Source organism: Schistocerca nitens, chromosome 4, assembly GCF_023898315.1.
Source record: "Schistocerca nitens isolate TAMUIC-IGC-003100 chromosome 4, iqSchNite1.1, whole genome shotgun sequence".
Taxonomy (NCBI): Eukaryota; Metazoa; Arthropoda; class Insecta; order Orthoptera; family Acrididae; genus Schistocerca; species Schistocerca nitens.
The window spans coordinates 395158415-395183253 of NC_064617.1; the positions used below are offsets into that span (position 1 = coordinate 395158415).

General features: G+C 44.0%; 1 protein-coding gene across 1 annotated transcript in view; it reads right to left on the minus strand.

Moving 5' to 3' along the window:
* The window catches only part of LOC126252334 (UPF0489 protein C5orf22 homolog), a 165360-nt gene that overhangs the window by 52273 nt on the left and 88248 nt on the right, over positions 1 to 24839 (minus strand). The window contains exon 2 of the mRNA XM_049953221.1: positions 14110 to 14255. Within this exon, the coding sequence (XP_049809178.1) occupies positions 14110 to 14255 (146 nt within the window). The remainder of the gene's footprint in view (positions 1 to 14109; positions 14256 to 24839) is intronic.

Consider the following 24839-nt stretch of genomic DNA (forward strand, 5'->3'; position numbering starts at 1 on the left):
GCGCTCGTAAGCTCAGATTCTCCTTGATGTTGCATACCTCGCGCAGCATGGACTACTCAGCTTGTATATTTTGCTTATTTTTTTCATAGTTCCACAAAACTTCTTCCTGTTTTCTCCATTGATCTGTGTTCAATTTTTCAAGGACTATCAATGTGTCAACTTATAACTAAATCTGAGGGGGGTGCGATGGGGAGGTTCCCTTGTAAGGACAAACACACACACCCATGCCCGAGGGAGGATTCGAACCTCCGCCGGGACTAGCCGCACAGTCCATGACTGTAGCGCCTGAGACCGCTCGGCTAATCCCGCACGGCCCAGCAATAATAAAGGTAGTTGTTAATGATCAAAGTGTGTAAACAGGTACTGTCAACAGTTATTTAATCAACTGTTAAATAATCCTTTACTGTAAAATCGCTGACCAAACAGATAGGTTACTTACCATCGTATGGTAAAAACAGACGTTCAGTTTGTATGTGAATCTTTTTTTCTTTTTTAAGTGTCATTTATCATGGACAGCGATATCACCTCTATCAGCGTTGACCGACTAATAGACAAAATATGATTCTTGTTAACTTTTGTAATAATTTGATGTGTTGTGTGTGAGTTTGTGTTTAACTTTTATAAGGGAGGTGTGGGATTTGTGCGTAATAAACGTCTCCCCCCCCCCCTCTCTCTCTCTCTCTCTCTCTCTCTCTCTCTCTCTCTCTCAGTCTTTCTCTCTCTCACATGCGCGCACACACACACACACACACACACACACACACACACACACACACACACACACACAAATCAAAAAAAGGTTAGCATCACGGAACCTGTACAGAAAATTGGAATAGAGATCAACAGAAACATAATTTCCGTCCTTTTTATTGCTCATGAAAGTCGCGCATTGCATGTAGTACCACCATACAGCGAGACCTTCGCAGGTGGTGATCCAGATACACCGGTGCCTCTAATACCTAGTAGCACGTCCTCTTGCATTGATGCATGCCTGTATTCGTCGTGGCATACTACCCACAGGTTCATCAAGGCACTGTTGGTCCAGATTGTCCCACTCCTCAACGGCGATTCGGCGTAGATCCCTCAGAGTGGTTGGTGGGTCACGTCGTCCATAAACAGCCCTTTTCAATCAATCCCAGGCATGTTCGAAAGGGTTCATGTCTGGAGAACATGCTGGCCACTCTAGACGAGCAATGTCGTTATCCTGAAGGAAGTCATTCACAAGATGTGCACGATGGTAGCGCGAATTGTCGTCCATGAAGACGAATGCCTGGCTAATATGATGCCGATATGGTTGCACTATCGGTCGGTGGATGGCATTCACGTATCGTACAGCCGTTACATCGGCCCCACGTAATGCCACCCCAAAACCTCAGGGAACCTCCACGTTGCTGCACTCGCTGGAGAGTATCTAAGGCGTTCAGCCTGACCGGGTTGCCTCCAAACACGTCTCCGACGATTGTCTGGGAGAAGACATATGCGACACTCATCGGTGAAGAGAAAGTGATGCCAATCCTGAGCGGTCCATTCGGCATGATGTTGGGCCCATCTGTAACGCGCTGCATGGTGTCGTAGATGCAAAGATGGACGTCGCCATGGACGTCGGGAGTCAAATTGCGCATCATGCAGCCTATTGCGCTCAGTTTGAGTCGTAACACGACGTCCTGTCGCTGCACGAAAGGCATTATTCAACAAGGTGGCGTTGCTGTTAGGGTTCCTCCGAGCCATAATCCATAGGTAGCGGTCATCTACTGCAGTAGCAGCCTCCGGCCTGAGCGAAACATGTCTTCGACAGTTCCTGTCTTTCTGTATCTCCTCCATGTCCAAACAACATCGCTTTGGTTCACTCCGAGACGCCTGGACACTTCCCGTGCTGAGAGCCCTTCCTGGCACAAAGTAACAATGTGGACGCGATCGAACCGCGGTATTGACCTTCTAGGCATTGTTGCACTACTGACAACACGAGCGGTGTACCTCCTTCCTGGGGGAAGGACTGGAACTGATCGGCGGTTGGAACTCCACCGTCTAATATTCGCTCCCCATGCATTGTTGTTTACATCTTTGGGCGGGTTTAGTGACATCTCTGAACAGTCAAAGGGACTGTGTCTGTGATACAATATTCACAGTAAACGTCTATCTTCAGGAGTTCTGGGAACTGGGATGATGCAAAATTTTTTTTGATGTGTGTATATACATCTACAGACAATGCACAGACTAAGATGATTTTGGGCTAGCTTGTCATTGTTTCAAGGGGAGAAAGGAATAGAACAGGGTATACTACTAATAAGCTTGATATAGAAACGATAAGCCAACGCTAAGAAGGAAAAGGAGTTCTGCAGTGAAGAAAATAGACAGGAGAACTCGTAGTGGAAAAGCTGGAGTTTCGTGGGGGGAAGAGGGGGGGTGCAGCCTTAATATGAGGTGAAGTGAAAGGAGAGAAGTACTGAAGTACTGAATAAAGTAGTAGTAAAGAAGGGTGAGGTACTTCAAGTAAGAGTTATGGGTAAGTAATCCCCAAAGAAGGGAGCTTATGCCAGGTTCGGGTGGGCACAAGGAAGGAAGGACCCCCAACCACTTCAGAAGAAAGAGCAGGTACATCGCTCTGGCTGGGCCTATGAAATAAGAGGAAAATAGTATTAATCCCCCGGAAAGATAGCCTTCAAAAATGGTTCAAATGGCTCTGAGCACTATGGGACTTAACATCTATGGTCATCAGTCCCCTAGAACTTAGAACTACTTAAACCTAACTAACCTAAGGACATCACGCAACACCCAGCCATCACGAGGCAGAGAAAATCCCTGACCCCGCCGGGAATCGAACCCGGGAACCTGGGCGTGGGAAGCGAGAACGCTACCGCACGACCACGAGATGCGGGCAGATAGCCTTCAGTGATGGAGAAATGCTTAAAAGCAATATTCGCGAAGAGAAAACAGGCCGATTATTTTTCAAAGTATCATCCTAGTGTCCTCCTTAAGCCATTTTGCACGATCACCGAAAGCCTAAATCTGGGTTGCTGTAGGCGGATTTCAGCCAGGAGCCTCTCCAATAAAGTTTCCATGTCTTAACCACTAAGCCACTTCACTAAGTACACACGTTTTGTTTTCGTAATTCAAATTTTCTTACAAGAGTTTCTCTCAAGGAAGAAACCAAACACCGTTATTCGATGTAGGGTTGCGCAATACCAAGACGATAAACCACGTTCTCTATATTCGCTTCATTCTAATCTGTCTTAGCCATTTGTCAGGTTAGTTATTACCAGGTGTGTTCGGATCCTGCAATGTAATAAGAGACAGACGGGAAGCGGCATCTCGGGAAAGCCGGCGCAGGAAGACAAAAGACTTGGCGTGGGAGTCTTTCGCCCAGGCCGCCAAGGCTGTACGCCTCGCCTACGGCTGGATATGACGTTGATAAAACAATGGGCGTCGCCTCACAGGGTAGCATACGAGAGTCACGCCGGTGCTAGCAGCAGTGCGGAGTACGGTTACAGGAAATTGGTTTCTTTCGTTGTCTCTAGACGCCGTCAGATCTGCATTGCTGGCATTTCAAACCATGAAGGTGGCTTACAACAAATGTCAAACTTGCATGAGGTCTACTACATTAGTATTCCAGCGTAACCGAACAAAGTACCGGGTGATTGTAATTAAGATGCAGCTACCCACAGAGGTCCAGTGTGGGCTGTATTTACCGTATGGTAGCGAAACTTGGTGTATATTGTAATGCGTTAATGCGGAAGCTATTTATGCTGGAAAAAAATTAGTTCTAATTTTGGGGACCAGATACAAATCTGGCGCTGTGAATGTGAGAAAGCCGTATAGAAATGTTTTCATCTGTAATAGATTAAGAATGGGTTGTGGGCATAACAAGTGAGAAAGGTGTAATGTTGATTTTATCATTAGCTGCCGCTTATACTATTTGTTCAGTATGAGCACAGCAGACGTCGATGAGATGCTGCATCCGTAAAACGACGTGATCAACAGTTGCTCCCAGAAGTTCTGGTGGAATCTGAGCAATTTGTTCCTGTATACTGGCCTTCAGATCAGGTACAGACCGAACATGCCTCTGGCTAACGCGTTTTTTTAGATACCCCTGAGCCGAAAGTTAGAAAGATTCAGATCAGGTGATCTTACAGGTCATGCATCTGGAAAACCTCTGGAGATAACACATTCGTGGAAGACTGCATTGAGCAGATCTTTGACTGGGCGAGCGACGTGAGGTGTTGCCCCGTCTAGCATGAAAACTATGGTTTCCACACAGAGTTGCGCTCTTCCTAAGGAGGAATCACATACTGTACAAGTCTTTATACTGTGCAGACGTCACAATACACCTGATAGGCCCTCTGGGTGGTCTAGCGGTTCTAGGCGCGCAGTCCGGAACCGTGCGACTGCTACGGTCGCAGGTTCGAATCCTGCCTCGGGCATGAATGTGTGTGATGTCCTTAGGTTACTTAGGTTTAAGTAGTTCTAAGTTCTAGGGGACTGATGACCAAAGTAGTTAAGTCCCATAGTGCTCAGAGCCATTTGAACCATTTGAACCCTCTGGGTGTATTCTCTTCGAAAAAGAACGGACCGAGAATAAATGTGGTTGTGAATCTACACCAAACAGTGCATACGGCGAGTGCAATGGCTCTTCAAGCATAACACGCAGTTTAGCAACACCCCAAATTCAGCAGTTCACTGCACCCTGTAATGAAAAATGTGCCCCGCCACCGCACAGAATATTTCCCGGCCACATGCCATCAACTTCGGTCCATACCAGAAGACTGAAGAGCAAATACAGAACGTTGTTGTGGGCCATGAGGTTTCAGTTGCTGCACTGTGTGGGTCTTGAGCGGGTAGCAGTGTAAAATAACCGCAAAACTATCCATATTGTCGACGATGGGATGGACAATTATCATGACACTGCACGAGCACCAGAACTGCCCGGAGCACGTGCTGCATGTTCAGTTACAGCAACAACAATCTTGTCAATAACCTCCACCAGGATGGGACGCCTGCCCCTTCCAGGTGCCACAGCAAGCTCAGCCGTATTCTCGAAGTTAATTATCATCTTCCTTAAAACATATAACGACGTCGGGCCCTTCCTCGGACCTTTCAGTCGGCTAGATACTCTCTCAGTGCAGCACTGTAATTGCTGCCGTTCACATAAAACAGTTTCACTAATAGTGCACGGTCCCTCTTCTCGAAAGCTATACTGTTCACTCACGTTATGGCTTCTCAAATGATAGATATCTGTCCTACATACAGCGCCAGATTTTCACCCGGTGGCCAACATTTGAACAAATTTTTTTAGAGCGTAAATTTGTTTCGCATTAATTCATCAGCATATCTACCAAGTTTCGCTGCAAAATGATAATTACAGCCCACATTGGACCTCTACAAATAGCTGCACTTTAATTACAACCACTTGGTAGGCAGGAGTGACGTCATCTACATTTTGTTGGAAAGATTGTGCAGTGGTTTTCTCAGCCAGAAATCTCATTAAAATGTTGCCTTTTGGTAGAAGATCGTGTTATGTCTCTTGTAAGGAGGATAGTCGGAGTTCTAGAGCGGCAGGATCGTCAAATATCGTGATTGCAGTTTCTCGTTCCGCGATATTGGTCGGCATCCCTGGCCTGTCATGGGAACACAGAATCGATGGATTCACGAACGCAATACTCAACGCAGCGCACGATTTCAGTGGCCCCACCCGACTAGTGGCCGTGCACCACCACATAGCCACATGACGCACCTTGAGCCTGTGTATGGACTAATTTGCAGCAAAATATAAGACGTGCATTCAAGTTATAGCACCTCCGATTTTTTTCGCGCAAACTAATCACACATAGCTGTAAACTTGTGTCATTCTGCAGCAACAAACACTTTTCACAACGTCGGTGCCATGGTTTCACGTCCGTTGCGAACGCTTCTCTAGGTGTCTGATCTGAGCACTGGAAAATCGCCGAAGCAATAGCGGCACGGCTAGTGAATATGCGACCATAGAGGATTGTCTTTCATCGTTGTAAACAGCTAAAAATCGCCAGGAGCCAGGTCAAGCGAGTAGAGAGCATGAGAATTCACTTCAAAGTTGTTATCACGGAGAAACTGCTGCGTGGCGTGCGCCCGATGCGCTGTTGATTTGTCTTTGTGAAAGAGCACACGTGCAGCCTTTCCTGGCTATTTTTCACGCAATGCTGGAAGGATCTTGTGCTTCAAATCTTCTTGGTAGGATGCACCTGTCACCGTAGCGCTCTTTGAAACACAATGAGCAAGCACTACGCCATCGCTGTCCCAGAACATAGCCACCGTCATTATTTCAGCATCGGCGCTTACTCTAATTACTTTCTGTGGTTGTGAAATTGTGTGCTTCCATTGAGCTACCAGGCGCTTCGTTTCAGGACTGAAAAATGGCTACCGTGTCTTGTCCTTATCACAATCGCTCATGTTATCATCACGCGTCAACATTGTCTGGCAACAAGCCGCGCGCGTAGCTTTGTGGTCGTCCGTCAGCATTCGTGGCACCCGAACGAGGACACTTTTCGCATTTTCAGGTCTGCATGCAAGACTGTCTGCAGATTCCCCACGGAAATGCCAACTGTGGAGGCGATGTGTCCCACACTCATTCGGCGATCCTCCGAAACAACTTTCTCCACTTGCTCGATCAGGTCGTCAGACAGGCTGGTGTAAGGACGATATTGTCTTGTTTCTCCCCACACGGCGTACTGTCTCCTTTGAACTGCCGCACGTACGGACTCACATTAGACATATCCATGACACCATCACCGTATGAGTTACTCAAATGGCGATGTCTATGTCACGCCACGCAAACGGAGAAAACGAATGTTTACACGCTGTTGTGGTAATGAAAACGTCTCCTTGTGAAGTATCAAATTCAGTCTCACTCTAGACGCTGCCGCTGTAGTTCTGTCTGCCTTGCAGTTCTGTCATCTCTGTCACGCATTCACAATGATTGTACACGTATTTTGAAACAAACCGAATGTTTCTATCCGTTCCCAGTGCTGAGGAAAAAATCAGAGTTGTTTTAACTAGAATGCACTTCGTATACCCACACGGACAGTGCGGCGACGTCTGGACCATCATTGACCATGAAGACGGCAACCGCTGTCGTGGCTCCCCGTCGCCGCGCTGGGTTAGCCGAGCGGTCTCAGGCGCTACAGTCATGGACTGTGCGGCTCATCCCGGCGGAGGTTCGAGTCCTCCCTCGGGCATGGGTGTGTGTGTTTGTCCTCAGGATAATTTAGGTTACGTTCAAATGGTTCAAATGGCCCTGAGCACTATGGGACTTAACTGCTGAGGTCATCAGTACCCTAGAACTTAGAACTACTTAAACCTAACTAACCTAAGGACATCACACACATCCATTCCCGAGGCAGGATTCGAACCTGCGACCGTTGCGGTCGCGCGGTTCCAGACTGTAGCGGCTATGTTAAGTAGTGTGTAAGCTTAGGGACTGACGACCTTAGCAGTTAAGTCCCATAAGATTTCACACACACACACACACACACACACACACACACACACACACACACACACACACACACACACACACATTATTATGTGGCTTCCCTTCATATGGCAACAAAGAACAAAGAGAGGTGTCCAGAGACCGGAATAGGGACAGGAGTGGCAACACGTCACCTTTTCTGACGACTGCCGGTTCTGCATACAGTATCACAATGGACGCATCCATATGTGGAAGCTCCGACGAGAACGAACATTGCCGGATTGCATTCTTGGTTATCATATGGAACCAGCACTTGGCGTGATCGTATGTGGCGCCACTGCGTACACAACACGATCGTCTCTGGTTTGCATAGCCGGTGTATGTGACAGCAGCTGCTAAATGTATAAGGTGTTGCGGCTGATGACAGCACACTATCTCCGAGATCTCCGAGACGTTATCTTACAACAGTATAACGCAAAACCGTACCTGCACGTACTGTCCCGTCCTGCCTCGGTACACAGGGTGTTCGGCTGTTGACTTGATCACCACGTTCATCATATCTCACACCCACTGATAACATCTGGTAATGTAAATGATGACTAACTGAAACCCTCAGCTGCCGACAGGTGTTTTTGATATACCTCGATGTGGACAGCTGAAAATGTGTGCCCCGACTGGGACTCGAACCCGGGATCTCCTGCTTACATGGCAGACGCTCTATCCATCTGAGCCACTGAGGACACAGATGAATAGCGCGACTGCAGGGACTTATCCCTTGCACGCTTCCCATGAGACCCACATTCCCAACTGTCCACAATTCTACATATGTAATGTACCTTTATAGACAAAGGTCTATAGTTAGTCATCATTTATTCCAGGGAAAAGCTGCACGGTCATCAACAGTATTCTGTTCTTTCGAGAACGGTTGCTGTCTTCATATATATCTGGTAATGTGTTGCTTAAGCACACAATCAGTCGCCACGTATTCTGGCACAGAGTACAAATAGCATGAAATGACTTATCAGTATCTATCATCCAAACTCAGTTCGACTTGAAGCCCAGCTTCTGCGTCCAGAAGTGGCAGCCCCGTGTGCTAAATGTAAGTGCCATGGTGGAATTATTGATGATTGTTACTCGAGACCGTATAATACTACATACACCAAAAAAGGTTTTGCATCACCCCGGCTCCCACAACTCCTGAAGATAAACGTTGACTGTGGATATTTTATCACAGACACAGTCCATTTGACTGTCCAGAGATATCACTAAACCCGCCCAAAGATGTAAACAACAATGCATGAGCAGCGAATATTAGACGGAGGGTGTCCGACAGCCGATCAGTTCCAGTCATTCCACCAGGAACGAGGTACACGGCTCGTGTTGTCTGTAGTTCAACCATGCCTAGACGGTCAATACCGCGGTTCGATCGCTTCCGCATTGTAACTTTGTGCCGGAAGGTCTCTCGACAAGTGAATTGTCCAGTCGTCTAGGAGTGAACCAAAGCTATGTTGTTCGGACATGGAGGAGATACAGAGAGACAGGAACTGTCGATGACATGCCTCGCTCAGGCTGCCCAAGGGCTACTACCGCAGTGGATGACCGCTCCCTATGGATTATGGCTCGGAGGAACCCTGACAGCAACGCCATCATGTTGAATAATACTTTTCGTGCAGCCACGGGACGTCGTGCTACGACACAAACTGTGCACAACAGGCTGCATGATGCGTAACTTCACAACCGACGTCTATGGCGAGATCCATCTTTGCAACAACGACACCATGCAGCGCGGTACAGATGGGCCCAACAACATGCTGAATGGACCGCTCAGGATTGGCACCACGTTCTCTTCACCGATGAGTGTCACATATGCCTTCACCCAGACAATCGTCGGAGACGTGTTTGGAGGCAACACGGTCAGGCTGAACGCCTTAGACACACTGTCCAGCGAGTGCAGCAAGGTGGAGGTTCCCTGCTGTTTTGGGGTGGCATTACGTGGGGCCAACGTATGCGGCTGGTGGTCATGGAACGCGCCGTAATGGCTGTACGATACGTGAATGCCACCCTCCGACTGATAGTGCAACTATATTGGCGAGGCATTCATCTTCATGCACGACAATTCGCGTCCCCATCGTGCACATCTTGTGAATGACTTCCTTCAGGGTAACGACATCTCTCGACTAGCGTGGCCAGCAAGTTCTCCAGACATGAACCCTATCAAACATGCCTGAGATAGATTGAAAGGGCTGTTTATGGACGACGTGACCTACCAACCACTCTGAGGGATCTACTCCGAATCGCCGTTGAGGAGTGGGACAATCTGGACCAACAGTGCCTTGATCAACTTGTGGATAGTATGCCACGACGAATAAAGGCATGCATCAATGGAAGAGCACATGCTACTGGGTATTACAGGTACCGGGGTGTACAGCAATCTGGACCACCACCTCTGAAGGTCTCGCTGTATGGTGGTACAACTTGCAATGTGTTTTTCTCATAAGCAATAAAAAAGGGCGAAAATGATGTTTATGTTGATCTCTATTCCAGTTTTGTATATAGGTTCTGGAACTCTCGGAACCGAGGTGATGCAAAACTTTTTTTATGTGTGTATTATCGATACTGCCTATATTTATCTTAGATGACTTCTTTCCCTGTTTCTACTTAACGTGACATTTGTGTAGCCAAGCTCTGCCCGCCCAGCTAACCGTGCGGTCTCACGCACTGCTTTCCAGGCAGGAAGGCGTGTCGGTCCCCGGCACGAATCCGCCCGGCGGATTAGTGTCGAAGTCCGGTGTGCCGGCCAGTCTGTGGATGGTTTTTAAGGCGGTTTTCCATCTGCCTCGGCGAATGCGGGCTGGTTCCCCTCATTCCGCCTCAGTTACACTATGTCGGCGATTGCTGCGCAAACACTTTCTCCACCTACCCGTACACCATAATTACTCTACCACGCAAACATTGGGGTTACACTCGTCTGGTGTGAGACGTTCCTGGGACGGGGGGGGGGGGGGGGGGTCCAGTGGGGGCCGAATCGCACAATAATCCTGGGTTCGGTGTGAGGCGTCGGTGGGGTGAGTGGACTGCTGTAGCCTGTTGTGGGGTTTTGTACCACTGAGGGCTACGGCATCGACGAAGCCTCTCTGTCGTTTCTAGGCCCCCAGTTCCATACAATACAAGCATGTTCTTTAATGGAAGTGTTTTTGATATAAATGTTTTATTCATTATTTACGTCCATACAGCCGGCCGGAGTGGCCGAGCGGTTCTAGGCGCTACAGTCTTGAGCCGCGCGACCGCTACGGTCGCAGGTTCGAATCCTGCCTCGGGCATGGATGTGTGGGACGTCCTAAGGTTAGTTAGGTTTAAGTAGTTCTAAGTTCTAGGGGACTGATGACCTCAGAAGTTAAGTCCCATAGTGCTCAGAGCCATTTTATGTCCATATAATTAATCTGTGAATGTAATTTTAAAAGCGGTGTTCTGTAAAGGAACGAAAGTGTCGAAACGTTACTAGTAATACTAGTACATGCAGAGGGTACTTTGGTTTGCCATCACATAAAACATTGATGGAAGTCCTTCTGCAACGAAACCCACACGGCAAGAATAGAAAAGGTGGTATTGGCGGTCGAACTACAAGGCTTCTTTTTGTTAAGGGTCAGTCAGCGACTACCGTGTAAAGTTTTCCTTCCAATCTGTGTGCTGCATGAGGCAAGAAGAGCAGAAAGATTATATAATACAGCCTCAGATGTGGAAACAATTTGACTTATTATTCATGACATGCACTGGTTAACTCAATATTACGAAAATCAAACGCTAAGGAGAGAATTTGCTGGAATACATCAAGAGCCATGAATACTGTTGCCGCCTTTTTGAGAAGCCACAAGAGATTGCCACAGGCACCACTTTCGTCTCAAATTATCAGCTGGCTATTGTATAATCGCATGATCCAGTTATTTTGTTTCTTATCAGAATAATAATGCTTATTGTTTAAACTTTGTGTCGAAGATTCATATATGATCTCTAGTGATTTACGGAGGTACGTTCCTTTTCCATGTGGTGCAATTTTTCCGACTATCGTATTTTATTGAAATGAAAAGTAACGATTTTGTATAACAAACTTTTGATGAGTAGTAAATTTCATAATTATTCAGTGAGCCTTGTTTTTTAAGTACTCCACGTGTTTTTTCACGAAAGACAGGTTAAAGTTTCACAGAAAAACAATTGCAAAGAGATGATCTAAAGCGTTTTGCTTAAATTCTATTACAGTATTAAAGTTACATGAATAAGACTGAGATCATTCAGACATAGTTTACTAGCTAGGAACTTGAAGGACCAGCACAAGATATAATTCAAATGGCTCTGAGCACTTAGAACTGCTTAAACCTAACTAACCTAAGGACATCACACACATCCATGCCCGAGGCAGGATTCGAAGCTGCGACCGTAGCGGTCACACGGTTCCAGACTGTAGCGCCTAGAACCGCACGGCCACCCCGGCCGGCCAAGATATAATTATTGTACACCTTTGTAAGTAATAGTGTTTATATTTTCATGCATATATACCTAATATATAGATAGTGTTACTGGAGCCAGTTGCTGTCAAAACATTTAATATTACTTCTGTGCCGTTCATGCCAAACCACTGTTACACTGCGTGTTAGATTACGTTACTGCTTTGTGTCTTATTTGCAAAACAGAATTTCAGTATCAACTAGTAGTTAGTTTTCTTTACAAGCGGTGTTAGTACTTGATACAACTTTACCTAAACAGGCTGGCAACCGTTTCTTTGTAGGTAATTGCAGTTAATTTATAACTAATAGAATCTTGGTTCGAATCCCGTTCATTCTGCTGTTGCTCTCTTTCAATAGCAATATTCCGAGAAACGAAAATAGATATCTTACCCATTCTACACACTCACGGTCAAATCGAATTCCTGTCACACGAGTAACATTATCGGTGTACTGCTAATTTAATAGCAGCCGGCAGTGTTATAACCGCTGCAACGAAAGTGGCAGCTGAATTTCGTATACGTACACAGAGAAGTACATGAACAGAACAACCATGGTAGAGCTGCTACCGCAAACCTCTTGTACACCAAGTGGTTGCGAAGAGGTTTCGTATACGTACACAGAGAAGTACATGAACAGAACAACCATGGTAGAGCTGCTACCGCAAACCTCTTGTACACCAAGTGGTTGCGAAGAGGTTTCAACCTATTTGGCGAGTCTGTTGTTACACGTCTCTACCATCTCCGGGGAAACTCATGTTTCTTTGCGGTAAATAATGTAAGATTACAATTACAGTTGAACAGGATTTAGAAACACCGATCCGAAGGACGTTTCAGACTCCTTCACTTGCCGAATGTGGCCCTCCCCATATTAGATAAATGTTTCTTTTACTTTTCCCCGTCCCTGTATGCTTTCTTTCTTCAACCGTGGTATCACACTCACTGCAATCAAAGCGACTCCCAACAGTGGTGGCGCTTCGGCCCACTTCAAGTCAGCCAACTGCTCCTTTACGATTATGCTCACACAAATAACACATCTCAGGCGTCTCCTAACAGCATTGTTCACTGTATGTATCAATATCAATCTACAAGTGAATGTTTACACATTCGACAATTGCCAGTGGTCTCATTCAACAGGGTCATGGCAGCAAGTTGTGTTTGCTAAATCAGCTCCCATGCCGCTAATATGAAACTTCACGTGAGCTTAAAACTGGGCGCTTGAACTGGGACTATGGTCTTCCACGGGAAATCCTCGTAAAGCTCACAAAATATCCACACGCTTCTCACGACCCCCTTTCCCAGCTGCAAAGCTGCAATCTTTCACCAAGAGTTTTAGCTGCACATAAGTTTTCCTGCATACCTTGCTTGCCTACTCCTAGCAGAACTGAAATTGCGAGGAAGGGTCATGAATTGTGCCTGAATAGCTAAGTCGACAGCAATAGAAAGCACACTGTTCACCATAGCAAGAGAAGGAAACAAACTTGGAAAATACTATGAGAGACTGGGTTACATCATAATGGGACAGATGTTGCGAACTCAGATATTGGACTGTAAGACGTCAAATGTGAAGAATATGCAGTGACGATTAAAATGCTTTGCTCCATCGGAATTCGGTCCCGAATTTCCTACTTACCCCGAGCAATCGTCATAAGTACCTCAACACATTTTCTAACGTGACTCATCGTTTCACTCTCACTATTGTCTGCATTTGTCTTCATAGACACATTAATTTCATTTCGGTGCACTTTTATTTCAATCCCTAAAAATAGTATCACAGAAGTTAGACTGACAAACATAGGTATAAGAAGGATACCTGTGAATAAACTATGGGTGATAGACAGAATATTTAAACTGATTGATAAAATAAGGAAACACAGAAAAGCCCAGGAAAAGAAAAGAATACTGCAAATTTCCCTAAACGGAAAAAACGTAATTTATTTTGCTAAACGGCGCAGAAATCCATTAATGTTGGATCACACCGATGAATCAATGTAAAGAGTAACAACCGTAAAATATAGAAGAGTGCAACATGAAATGAAGGGACAACATAAAATGAAGTGGATACTTTTCGAATACTTGAACAGTTACGCCGTCATGCGAAAAATACCCTAAACATATGGTGCGGTCTGCTAGAAAGAGTAGGATTTAACAGTATCAACTAAATAACACTTACCTGAATAGTTTATATTTGTCCCAGACAGTGTCTGCAGGCATGGATTTTGGAATCAGCATGTCCGGATGAGAGTCCAGGTGTATAATTGTGTTCCCAGTAAACGGGAGGTGCTTGGATCCAATGCAGCGATAAATGAAGGGCAATACCTGTGAGAAACCAATTCATATAGTACATCTATTTGATCCGTGAATTTATTGTTCGCACTAAATGTAGATGTTTAAAAGTAGCAATATTAAAAGATGATTTTATTATTCTCTTATAACATTTTGAGTTTTCTGTTACATATTATTACAAAAGGGTCTCGAAACTTTTTGATATGTCAGTGGCAAATAAATATTCAGAGAGAAAGAAAAAATACCTACACAGAAATAAGCCCAGATACCAATAATGACTAACCAAATCAAACAGCATCAGCGGAATCACAATGCGTAAATGAACTGACTCTACTTAGCAACTATTCTGCTTAGCGGTTATACTTTCGAATAAATACTACCAAATTTCAGAGGGCAGGAAAGAAAGGCGATGGGAAACCAAGAAGAATCTTCTATGTGAAGCTACTGAAGGTGAAACAATTCTTTTTGCACTTCAAAAACTCAAACTTCTGTTCTACGTGTTTTGATAAAAATGTAGAGTTCACTGGAAGTGAGCCTTGTACGCAAATTTCAGCAGCTCGTGGTCTTGTGATCAACGTTGCTGACTTTGAATCACGGGGCCTTCCGTTCAATTCCCGGCCAGGCTGCGGAATTTCTCAGCTCGGGACTGGTAGTGTGTTGTCCAATACAATCTCAAATAGTTGTAGGTACGGAAAGCTGGCTAAAGCCGGAAATAAGTTCAGCCGAATTTTTTCAAACCATCTAACAGTGTTCAGAAGGGATAGATTAAATACAATTGGTGGTGGAGTATTTATTGCTGTCAGAAGTAGTTTACCTTATAGTGAAATTGAAGTACATAGTTCCTGGCTAGAGGCTATACTTGACAGTCGGACAAAAGTATTAATTGGATCGTTTTACAGGAGATATAGTTGCTCAACAGTTCCAAGAAAACTTGAGTCTCATTTCAAGTGGGTACCCCACTCATACAACTATAGTCGGTGGTGACTTCAATCTACCCTCGATACGCTGGAAAAATTATACGTTTAAAGCCGGTGGCAGGCTTAAAACGTCATCCGAAAGTCTGTCAATAGCACAGGCCACAGGAAAAAAATCTTTATTATTAAAAATGGTAATTACCGCTTGCAGCTGGGAAAAAATAACTTTTTGCGATTGTAGTACTGAAAATAAAACCAATACAACAAAAATATCGATCATAAGTAGTAATTACCATTAACGTACTGGCAGATTAAAACTATGTGCCTGACTGGGACTCGAACCTGAGGTCTTTGGCCTTTCGCGGGCTAGTGCTCTACCGACTGAGCTATCCAAGCACAACTCATAACTCCCCATTACAGCTTTATTACAGGCAATACGCCATCAACTACCTTTCAGACCAGAAAGTCCCAAGTTCGGGACCTGGCCAGGCACATAGTTTTCAGGAAGTTTCAGATCAGCGCCCACTCCACTGTAGAATGAAAATTCATTCTTGAAGTAATTACCTTATTTAATAATTACATGAAAACTGCAGATCCATTCCACATTAAACTGTTGTTAATAACTGTTCATGGCGAATTAAACCCGCTGTAGTTGTAATCTCAAAGTTATTTTGTTTCTATTAAAGCATGTACGATACCCGGGTTTCAGGACACTAGTCCTATCTTCAGGGCTACTGTAACAAGTAATGGAAGCTACATGGACACTGAACTAAAATATTTAAGATTAGAAGGTACGTTAAGGCTGGAATGGATTTCCTTCACCATGAACAATCCAAGAAACAGTTGTGGATGTCTCATTATTGCTACTAAGCTGCTTAGAAGGTTGCAGTATTATTAGTTTTACTTACTAACATAATATCGTTACGGACTTTAGTGTCATTAAAGGAAGGAATTTATTTTGGCATCTACGATTATAGCTCCCATGAAGTTGCGATTAGTGGATTCGAAATAGTCGCAAAAAAAAAAAAAAAAAAAAAAAAAAAAAAATGTTCAAATGGCTCTGAGCACTATGGGACTTAACATCTATGGTCATCAGTCCCCTAGAACTTAGAACTACTTAAACCTAACTAACCTAAGGACATCACACAACACCCAGCCATCACGAGGCAGAGAAAATCCCTGACCCCGCCGGGAATCGAACCCGGGAACCCGGGCGTGGGAAGCGAGAACGCTACCGCACGACCACGAGATGCGGGCGAAATAGTCGCCATCATAGTCGTTATGTCATGTCGTTTATGATGGCCCTTGTTACGAATGTACTAACTGTAACTTCAAGAAATCTATGGGTGCCAAAACCCATAACTTTAGAGGGCCAAGATCCTAAAATTGCAATTATTATAATTGACTGGATGAATTTAAAACGTGTGTTGTCCGAAGAATGAAAGTGAACAGGAAGTACACAAAACATGTTTTATTACAAACGATTGATAGTAATCCACACATGTCACAGTTTTTTTTAAGTATAAACTTCTATACCTAAATGAAAAGCGTGTTATTTTACTATACGTTAGCTCTATCTCTAAATAATACTGATATGAACGCCGCATTTTTCATTCAGTGATTTGAGATTACCTGTACATTCTCGTATGGTTGAATCGCCGGTATCCAAAATGTTAGAAAATAAAGAAAGAAGTATTTTTATTCATACATCAAAAATGTTATACTGTTACTGAAACTCAAAAATCTGAGATAAAAAACAAGTCAGAAATATCGGAAACCCCAGTTATATATCAATCAAAGTTATCAGTAAACGATTGCGGTATTAATACCAAATACACGAAATAAATGTTAAAAACACTTACTCAATTTTGATGCAGATTATCACATTTTGCTTACCCACAAAACTTCATATCGGATTATCTAATTGATTTACAGCATTATTTTCATTTTTTCCGGACTGACACACATCTGTAGTGGTTACTTTGCGAAGCAAAGGGAAGGAGCGTTCTAGTGTAAATTCGTCAAGGATGTCGCTCAGCTATAATGCATCCGTGTTTATGTTGGTCTGGAAATGGAGGCCACAGCCCGCTCGTATAGGTGCTGGACTTACTTTCTAAGTACGGTACAGCTGTTTGAGTGATACTGAAAAATAATATGCCCATTAATGGTAAGTAACGTATCTTTTGAACTGACTCGTTCCACATCATTTCGACAAACAAATCGTTCGAGTAACCCATGAAAACATAACTACATAACCAATTAATCAACAAGCTAACTAACTGACCCATTTTTACAGTTCGAAAAGGGCTGCATGAGGAAGCGACAGAAGATATTGACGACTCTATTTCGACCATTTTATAAAAGTTCTAAACCAACTTGACTGCTGGACTGCGTCAAAATAGCCGCCGCGCGAAGGAAATGGCATAAATTTCCCTAAACTGCAAGAAAACCGAACAAACCGAGGTAATTTAGTTATTGATACAACAGCATTTCCTGTCGTGCTCTGCTGTGCCAAATATGCTCTCACCTAATGCCAGAAACACTATAAATAAAAGGTCGGTCCCCAGATGCGAGGAGGGGACAATACTCTCACTTCCCACCCCCACCCCCACCCCCTCCCCACTCTTTGCGCACGCCTATGATCACACAATTTGTTCATCAACGTTTAAAACGTAAAATCTCAAGCTTGATGTAGCTATGAGACATCATCAGCTCAGGCTTCAATGAGCGTAGTAAACCGGTCGTTGTCATACAGGTTGAGGACAGATTGCTTTATCTGGGAAATATTTCCTCTCTCGAATTTCACTGCTCTGTCCTGTTGAGCCACCAATCCCCTTGTCCCCAGGCTCGCCCATTGTGCCTTGCGTCTTGACCTTCATGCGAAGAAACGTAAGTCCCTTTGGGACCATACAACGATTTGTGGAGTTCTACGACGGCATCGTGCTTTCTGCGTGTCTGGGAACTATCTTAGGGACCCCTTGTAAGGCCACATCAGAAATTTAAGGTGTTTTATAGGGGTTCAGATTTTTAATGTTGACCACTTATACTATTTTGAAGGAAATACAGCTTATTACGTAGTATTTCACAGATAATGAATGTAATATTCACCTGAGGAGAAATTTTGATGCAATTTATGTTGTTACTTTCCGCTCAGTCATTTATCAGAACTATTTCCGTGCGCTGTGCCATTGAAGAATGTATTTAACAATCCATAAAAATCCAGTTGATATTAAAATCCCTTTTTTAAACATACGAAAATTATTATTTTTTTATCATGACGTGTGTGACAAATGTCCTCACTGTAATAATTTGTTTTTGTTTAGTCTACATAGAACAGACAGTTGTGTCTGCCATATTGTGTGTATTTATTAGTCTGTCGATGAAGTTTTGTAAATGCAGTTGCATGCTATGCAGAGATGATACAAGCGAATTCCTGCTCCTCAGGCTTATAAAAGGTAGTTTTTGCACAAAGTTCTTGTCAGTTTCTTCATACAGTTACAGCTGTTCTGGTGATTTTTCCCTAGTTTGTCGAAAACGATGTATATATAAATGTCATAAATGTCACAATAGATAAGGAATCTGAAAGGTCCACGAATGGACATTTCACTCAGCAGTGGAGTGTACGCAATTGCGAAATTCCCTGACAGATTAAAACTGCGTGCCGCTCTGTAGTTCGAATGTTCTAATCGACTACGCTTCCATACATGCCCGACGGTCAGTCGCATAGCTTCAATCTGCCACTATTTGCCTTCACTTCCCAATTCGGAGCACCGTGCGATAGATGAAAGAACATGACTTCTAGTCAGGTGAGAAAAAGATTGTCAACACAAAACAGGAGTAAGGCAGAAATGAGTTTACTAATAAGAAGGTGAGTAAGCTGCAGCTGAACAACGTAGTGACGCAGTAGCGTAGCCAAGTTACGCATGGTGACTCGAAAGTAAATGTACACACTTAGTGGGTGTGATGCATGGACCAAAATTAGAGTGAAGTTCAAAAATGCTTTAGTGTGTGGTAGGCATTAGACCATGGGCCAGTACACGCTTTTGGCGTGTCGTGTTCGCCTGATGTTGCTTTGTCTACGGTTCCCCCACACATTCCAGTCGGGGGGGGGGGGGGGAGGGGGGGGGGCAAAAGAGTATCTGAAAGTTGTTTATCCCTTAACTGGACAGATCGTGCGGCGCCATCTGCTTGGCCCGCCATATCTCTGGATCTTAACCCCTGGGCTTCTACCTTTGGAGCTCGTGTATGGCGTTGCAACTGAGAATGTAGCACAGCTACAGCAACGAACTGAAAATACGAGTAGCTTTGCAACTGTGCGGAATGAGATGAAAGGAGCCTGCAGCATTACGTGAGCGGAAAGATGTCGAGCATGTCACTGTCTTCGTCTACATGGCCATCATATTGAATAGAACCTAGGGTAAACGCACAGTAAGTAGTTGCGTTGAATTATGAGTTCTTTCGTGTCGCTACTTTCTGAAAAGAATTCATTTTATTTGGTTTGTGTTATACTTGTGATCCCTATTCCACTGCATAACTCTGAAATAAAGCAATTTGAGACAAAACTTTACTGAACGTTTTCTTCATATTTTGATGCGTACATTACACCCACGAAGTGTTTACAGTTACTTTTGAATCACCCTGTATACAAGTCAGCGCCCTCTACAGTGATACAAGTTTGTAGTTATATGCGCACTAGCTCCGCAGGTGATGAAGACATTAAAAAAGAATGTACGATTTGAGAAAATAAATTATTCAGATAGTTACGGGAAACCAAGTTTAGTTATAGTGGGGCAATTCAATGATAGGAAGAGGACGAAAAGGAAAAATAGGCGAAAGCCTCGTAGAAGAATTCTGCATGGTCCGCAATCGTTGATAATACGAGGCTTAAATCTCATGTAACAAGGTTGTGTACGTAGAGAAGATCTAGTAATATACGTAAGTTTCAGATAGATTCAGATAATAAGACAAGGATTTTGAAACCAGATTTTGAACTGCAAAGCATTTACAGGTGCAGATATGGACTCTGATCATAACTAATTGCTTATGAACTGCAGATTAAAACTGAAGCAATCACAAAAAGGGAGGAACAAAGGGGATGAGGCTTGGATAAATTGAAAGAATCACTAGTTAGGGATAGTTTCAGACGTAGCATTACAAAACGATTGACTGAACCAGTGGAAAGAAATACAACAGAAGACAAATGGGTAGCTTAGAGAAATGAAATAGTGAAGGCAGCACAGTGTCAAATAGGGAAAAGGCGCCGCGAGGTGTAGCCGTGCGATCTGGGGCGCCTTGTCACGGTCCGTGCGGCTCTCCCCGTCGGACGTTCGAATCCTCCCTCAGGCACGGGTGTGTGTGTTGTCCATAGCGTAAGTTAAAGTTAGATCACGTAGTGTGTAGGCTTAGGGAGCGATGACCTCAGCAGTTTGGTCCCATAAGACATTACCACTACCACAGGCAAAAGGCGAGGCCCAGCAGAAATCTTTGGATGACGCACGACATATTAAATGTAACTGGTCAAAGGATAAAAAATAAAACTATAGCAAATAATTTCTAAAATTGAGACTGACAGAATGTGCAAAACGCAAATCAGGAATGACCGGAAGACAAATGTGAGGTTACAGAAGAATGCGTGACTAGGGGAAAAATAAATAGATCTTTGGAGAATAGATAAACAACCGTATAAACATCAAAAGCTCAGATGAAAATCCGAAACTAAGCAAAGAAGGGAAAGCTGAAAGATGTATGAAACATATAGAGGCTTTATACAAGGGAAATGAACTTGAAGTCACCATTGTAGAAAGGGAAGAGAAAGTAGATGAAGATGAAATGACAGATAGGATACTGCGAAAAGAATTTGACAAAGCAATGAAAGACCTAAATCGAAACAAGACCCCTGGAGTAGATGACATTCCGTCAGAACTACTGACAGCCTTGGGAGAGCCAGCTATGACGAAGCTCTTCCATCTGATATGCAAGATGTATGAATCAGACTTCAAGAATAATGTAATACTTCCTTTTCTAAAAAAAAGGCAGGTGCGACAGATGTGAATATTACCGAACCATTACTTTAATAAGCCATTGAGTCAAAATATTAAAACGAATTATTTACTAGAGAAGGGGCAACTGGTAGAAGCAAACCTCGGAGAACAGCAGTACGAACACGTGAGGCATTAGTAACCTACGACTTACCTTAGAAGACAGACAAGAAATGCAAACCTATATCTAGAAAAAGCTATTCACAATTCTAGCTGGAATACACACTGTGGAATTCTGAAGGTACCATGGATAAAATACAGGAAGCGGAAAATTTTCTACAAGTTGCACAGAAAGCAGACTACAGTTGTAAGATTCGAAGCACATGAAAAAGAAAAGACAATTAAGAACTGATTGAGAAAAGCCTGTAGTCTCTTCCCGATAATACGTAGTCGGTGCACTTAGCACAAACCTAGGAGAAATTAGAGTTTAGGGAGAAGAAATAAAAACTGAGTTTTGTCAGTGTCACTATAATTCTCTCAGAGACGACAAAGAAATTCGAATAACGTATAGTACACTATTGGCCATTAAAATTGCTACACCAAGAAGAAATGCAGATGATACACGGGTATTCATTGGACAAATATATTATACTAGAACTGACATGTGATTCTGACAAATCAGTACCCAGAAAAACCACCTCTAGCCGTAATAACGGCCTTGATACAGCTTGATACGGCATTGAGTCAAACAGAGCTTAGTTGGCGTGTATAGGTACAGCTTCAACACGATACCACAGTTCATTAAGAATACTGACTGGCGTATTGTGACGAGCCAGTTGCTCGACCACCATTGACCAGACGTTTTCAGTTAGTGAGAGAGCTGAAGAATGTGCTGGCCAGGGCAGCAGTCGGACATTTTCTGGATCCAGAAAGGCCCGTACAGGACCTGCAACATGCGGTCGTGCATTATCCTGCTGAAATGTAGGGTTTCGCAGGGATCGAATGAAGGGTAGAGCCACGGGTCGTAACACATCTGAAATGTAACGTCCACTGTTCAAAGAGGTGACCGAGACGCGCAATCAATCGCACCCCATACCATCACGTCGGGTGATACGCCATTATGGCGATGACGAATACACGCTTCCAAAGTGCGTTCACCGTGATGTCGCCAAACACGGATGCGACCATCATGACGCTGTAAACAGAACCTGTATTCGTCCGAAAAAATGACGTTTTGCCATTCGTGCACCCAGGTTCGTCGTTGAGTACACCATTGCAGGCGCTCCTGTCTGTGATGCAGCGTCAAGGGTAACCGCAGCCATGGTCTCTGAGCTGATAGTCCATGCTGCTGCAAACGTCGTCAACCTGTTCGTGCAGGTGGTTGTTGTCTTGCAAACGTCCCCATCTGTTGACTCAGGGATCGAGACGCGGCTGCACGATCCGTTACAGCCATGCGGATAAGATGCCTGTCATCTCGACTGCTAGTGATACGAGGTCGTTGGGATCCAGCACGGCGTACCGTATTACTCTCCTGAACCCACCGATTCCATATTCTGCTAACTGTCATTGGATCTCGACCAACGGGAGCAGCAATGTCGCGATACGATAAACCGCAATCGCGATAGGCTACAATCCGACCTTTATCAAAGTCGGATACGTGATGATACCCATTTCTCCTCCTTACACGAGGCATCACAACAACGTTTCACCAGGCAATGCCGGTCAACTGCTGTTTGTGTATGAGAAATCGGTTGGAAACTTTCCTCATGTCAGCACGTTGTAGGTGTCGCCACCGGCGCCAACCTTGTGTGAATGCTCTGAAAAGCTAATCCTTTGCATATCACAGCATCTTCTTCCTGTCGCTTAAATTTCGCGTCTGTAGCACGTCATCTTCGTGGTGTAGAAATTTTAATGGCCAGTAGTGTATAATGTATTGAAAGAAGTTGTAGAACGAACAATAATAAACTTACATCAGGGGTAAACGAATGTAATAGAATTAAATCAGGTGATGTTGATAAAATTAGATAAGAAAATAGGATACTAAAAGTAGTCAACGAGGTTTGTCATTTGGTGGTACGAATAGCTGACGATGGGGTGATGTAGAAGGGATATAAAAAAACCAGCTACCAATAGCAATAAAAGTGGTTCTGAAAGAGAGACCTTTGTTAACATCAAACATGAACTTGAAAGTTACAAAGTCTTTTCTGAAGGTATTTGGAGTGTAGTACAAAACGAAAACAAGTATTATAAACATTTGAAACAAGAACATAATATAAGCTTTTGAAATGTGGTGCAGCAGAACTGAAGATTAGGTGGGTGCATCGAATAACAAATGAGGAGGTACTGAGAGGAAAATATATTTGCGGCACAACTTGACTAAAAGAATGGGTCGGCTCACAGAACATCGTGATGCATCAAGAAATTGTCATTACGTTAACGGAAGGCAGTATGGAGGGTAAACAAATGTTGTTAAAACAAGAAGTAAGAAGCAATCTGGGATAAAACTGCAATCATTCTCTCCCAATATCACCCATGATCACCCGCATAATCGCACTAACCTCACATCTTGTAAGATTGTGTTAAAATGGCCAGATGTTCTAAAGCTGTCAATTAAAACACGAGTAAGTCGAGAAAAAAATTAAAAGAGATTCACAGGAATGTGTGTCTGGCTGATCACTTACAAAAAACACGAATGAGCTGGCCACAGTGATAACACATTAAAAAAGTCGCCCTAAAATTTTAGGATACAAGCTGCACATTGCATAAAACGATTAAAAAGCACCGGTGGTGAGTGGCGACTCTCCAACCTCCGAAAAGAATCTGGGTATGTGCCTGGTGCTGTAACAACCCGTGACCAGCCTGAGCTCCTCATGGTGGATAGCGTCGACGATTTTCAGGTAAGAAGTTCTAGCTGATTCGTACAATGTGCATCGTGTAGCCGCGATCGCGCTAAAGCCCTGTAACACTGGAGCATAAGTGCCCTGCTCAAGCCCCAGAGTCTGTGATTGAAGACACTTTAAGATGTCCAGTGTTCCCTGTGTCCTACCCTTCATGTGTGGTAACTTCGGAGGTTTGGAGCAAAAAATGAGCACTAGAGACCGACAATGGTGTCCCTCACATAGATTAAAAATACGATGAGAACGATTCCAATGAAACCCTCCCCCGCCCCCCACCCACACTCACACAAACATACATACACATACTCACACACACACACACACACACACACACACACACACACACACTTATCAGCAGAAAACGGACTCACGACCTCGCAGCCCACTCCTCTAACGTCTGTACTATAAATTTCAACTGACTAGTGGCTGCAAATTATTGGAAGAGGAACACAGAACTGCTGGCCGCAGTCGTTCCAGGCGCTTGAGTCTGGAACCACGCGACCACTACGGTCGCAGGTTCGAATCCTGCCTCGCGCGTGGATGTGTGTGATGTCCTTAGGTTAGTTAGGTTTAAGTATTTCTAAGTTCCAGGGTGAAAGATCTGAGTCGAAACAAGGCCCCGGGAGTAGACAATATTCCATTAGAACTACTGACAGCCTTGGGAGAAACTCTACCATCTGGTGAGCAAGATGTATGAGACAGGCGAAATATCCTCGGACTTCAAGAAGAATATAATAATTCCAATCCCAAAGAAAGCAGGTGTTGACAGATGTGAAAATTACCGAACAATCAGTTTAATAAGCCACAGCTGCAAAATATTAACGCGAA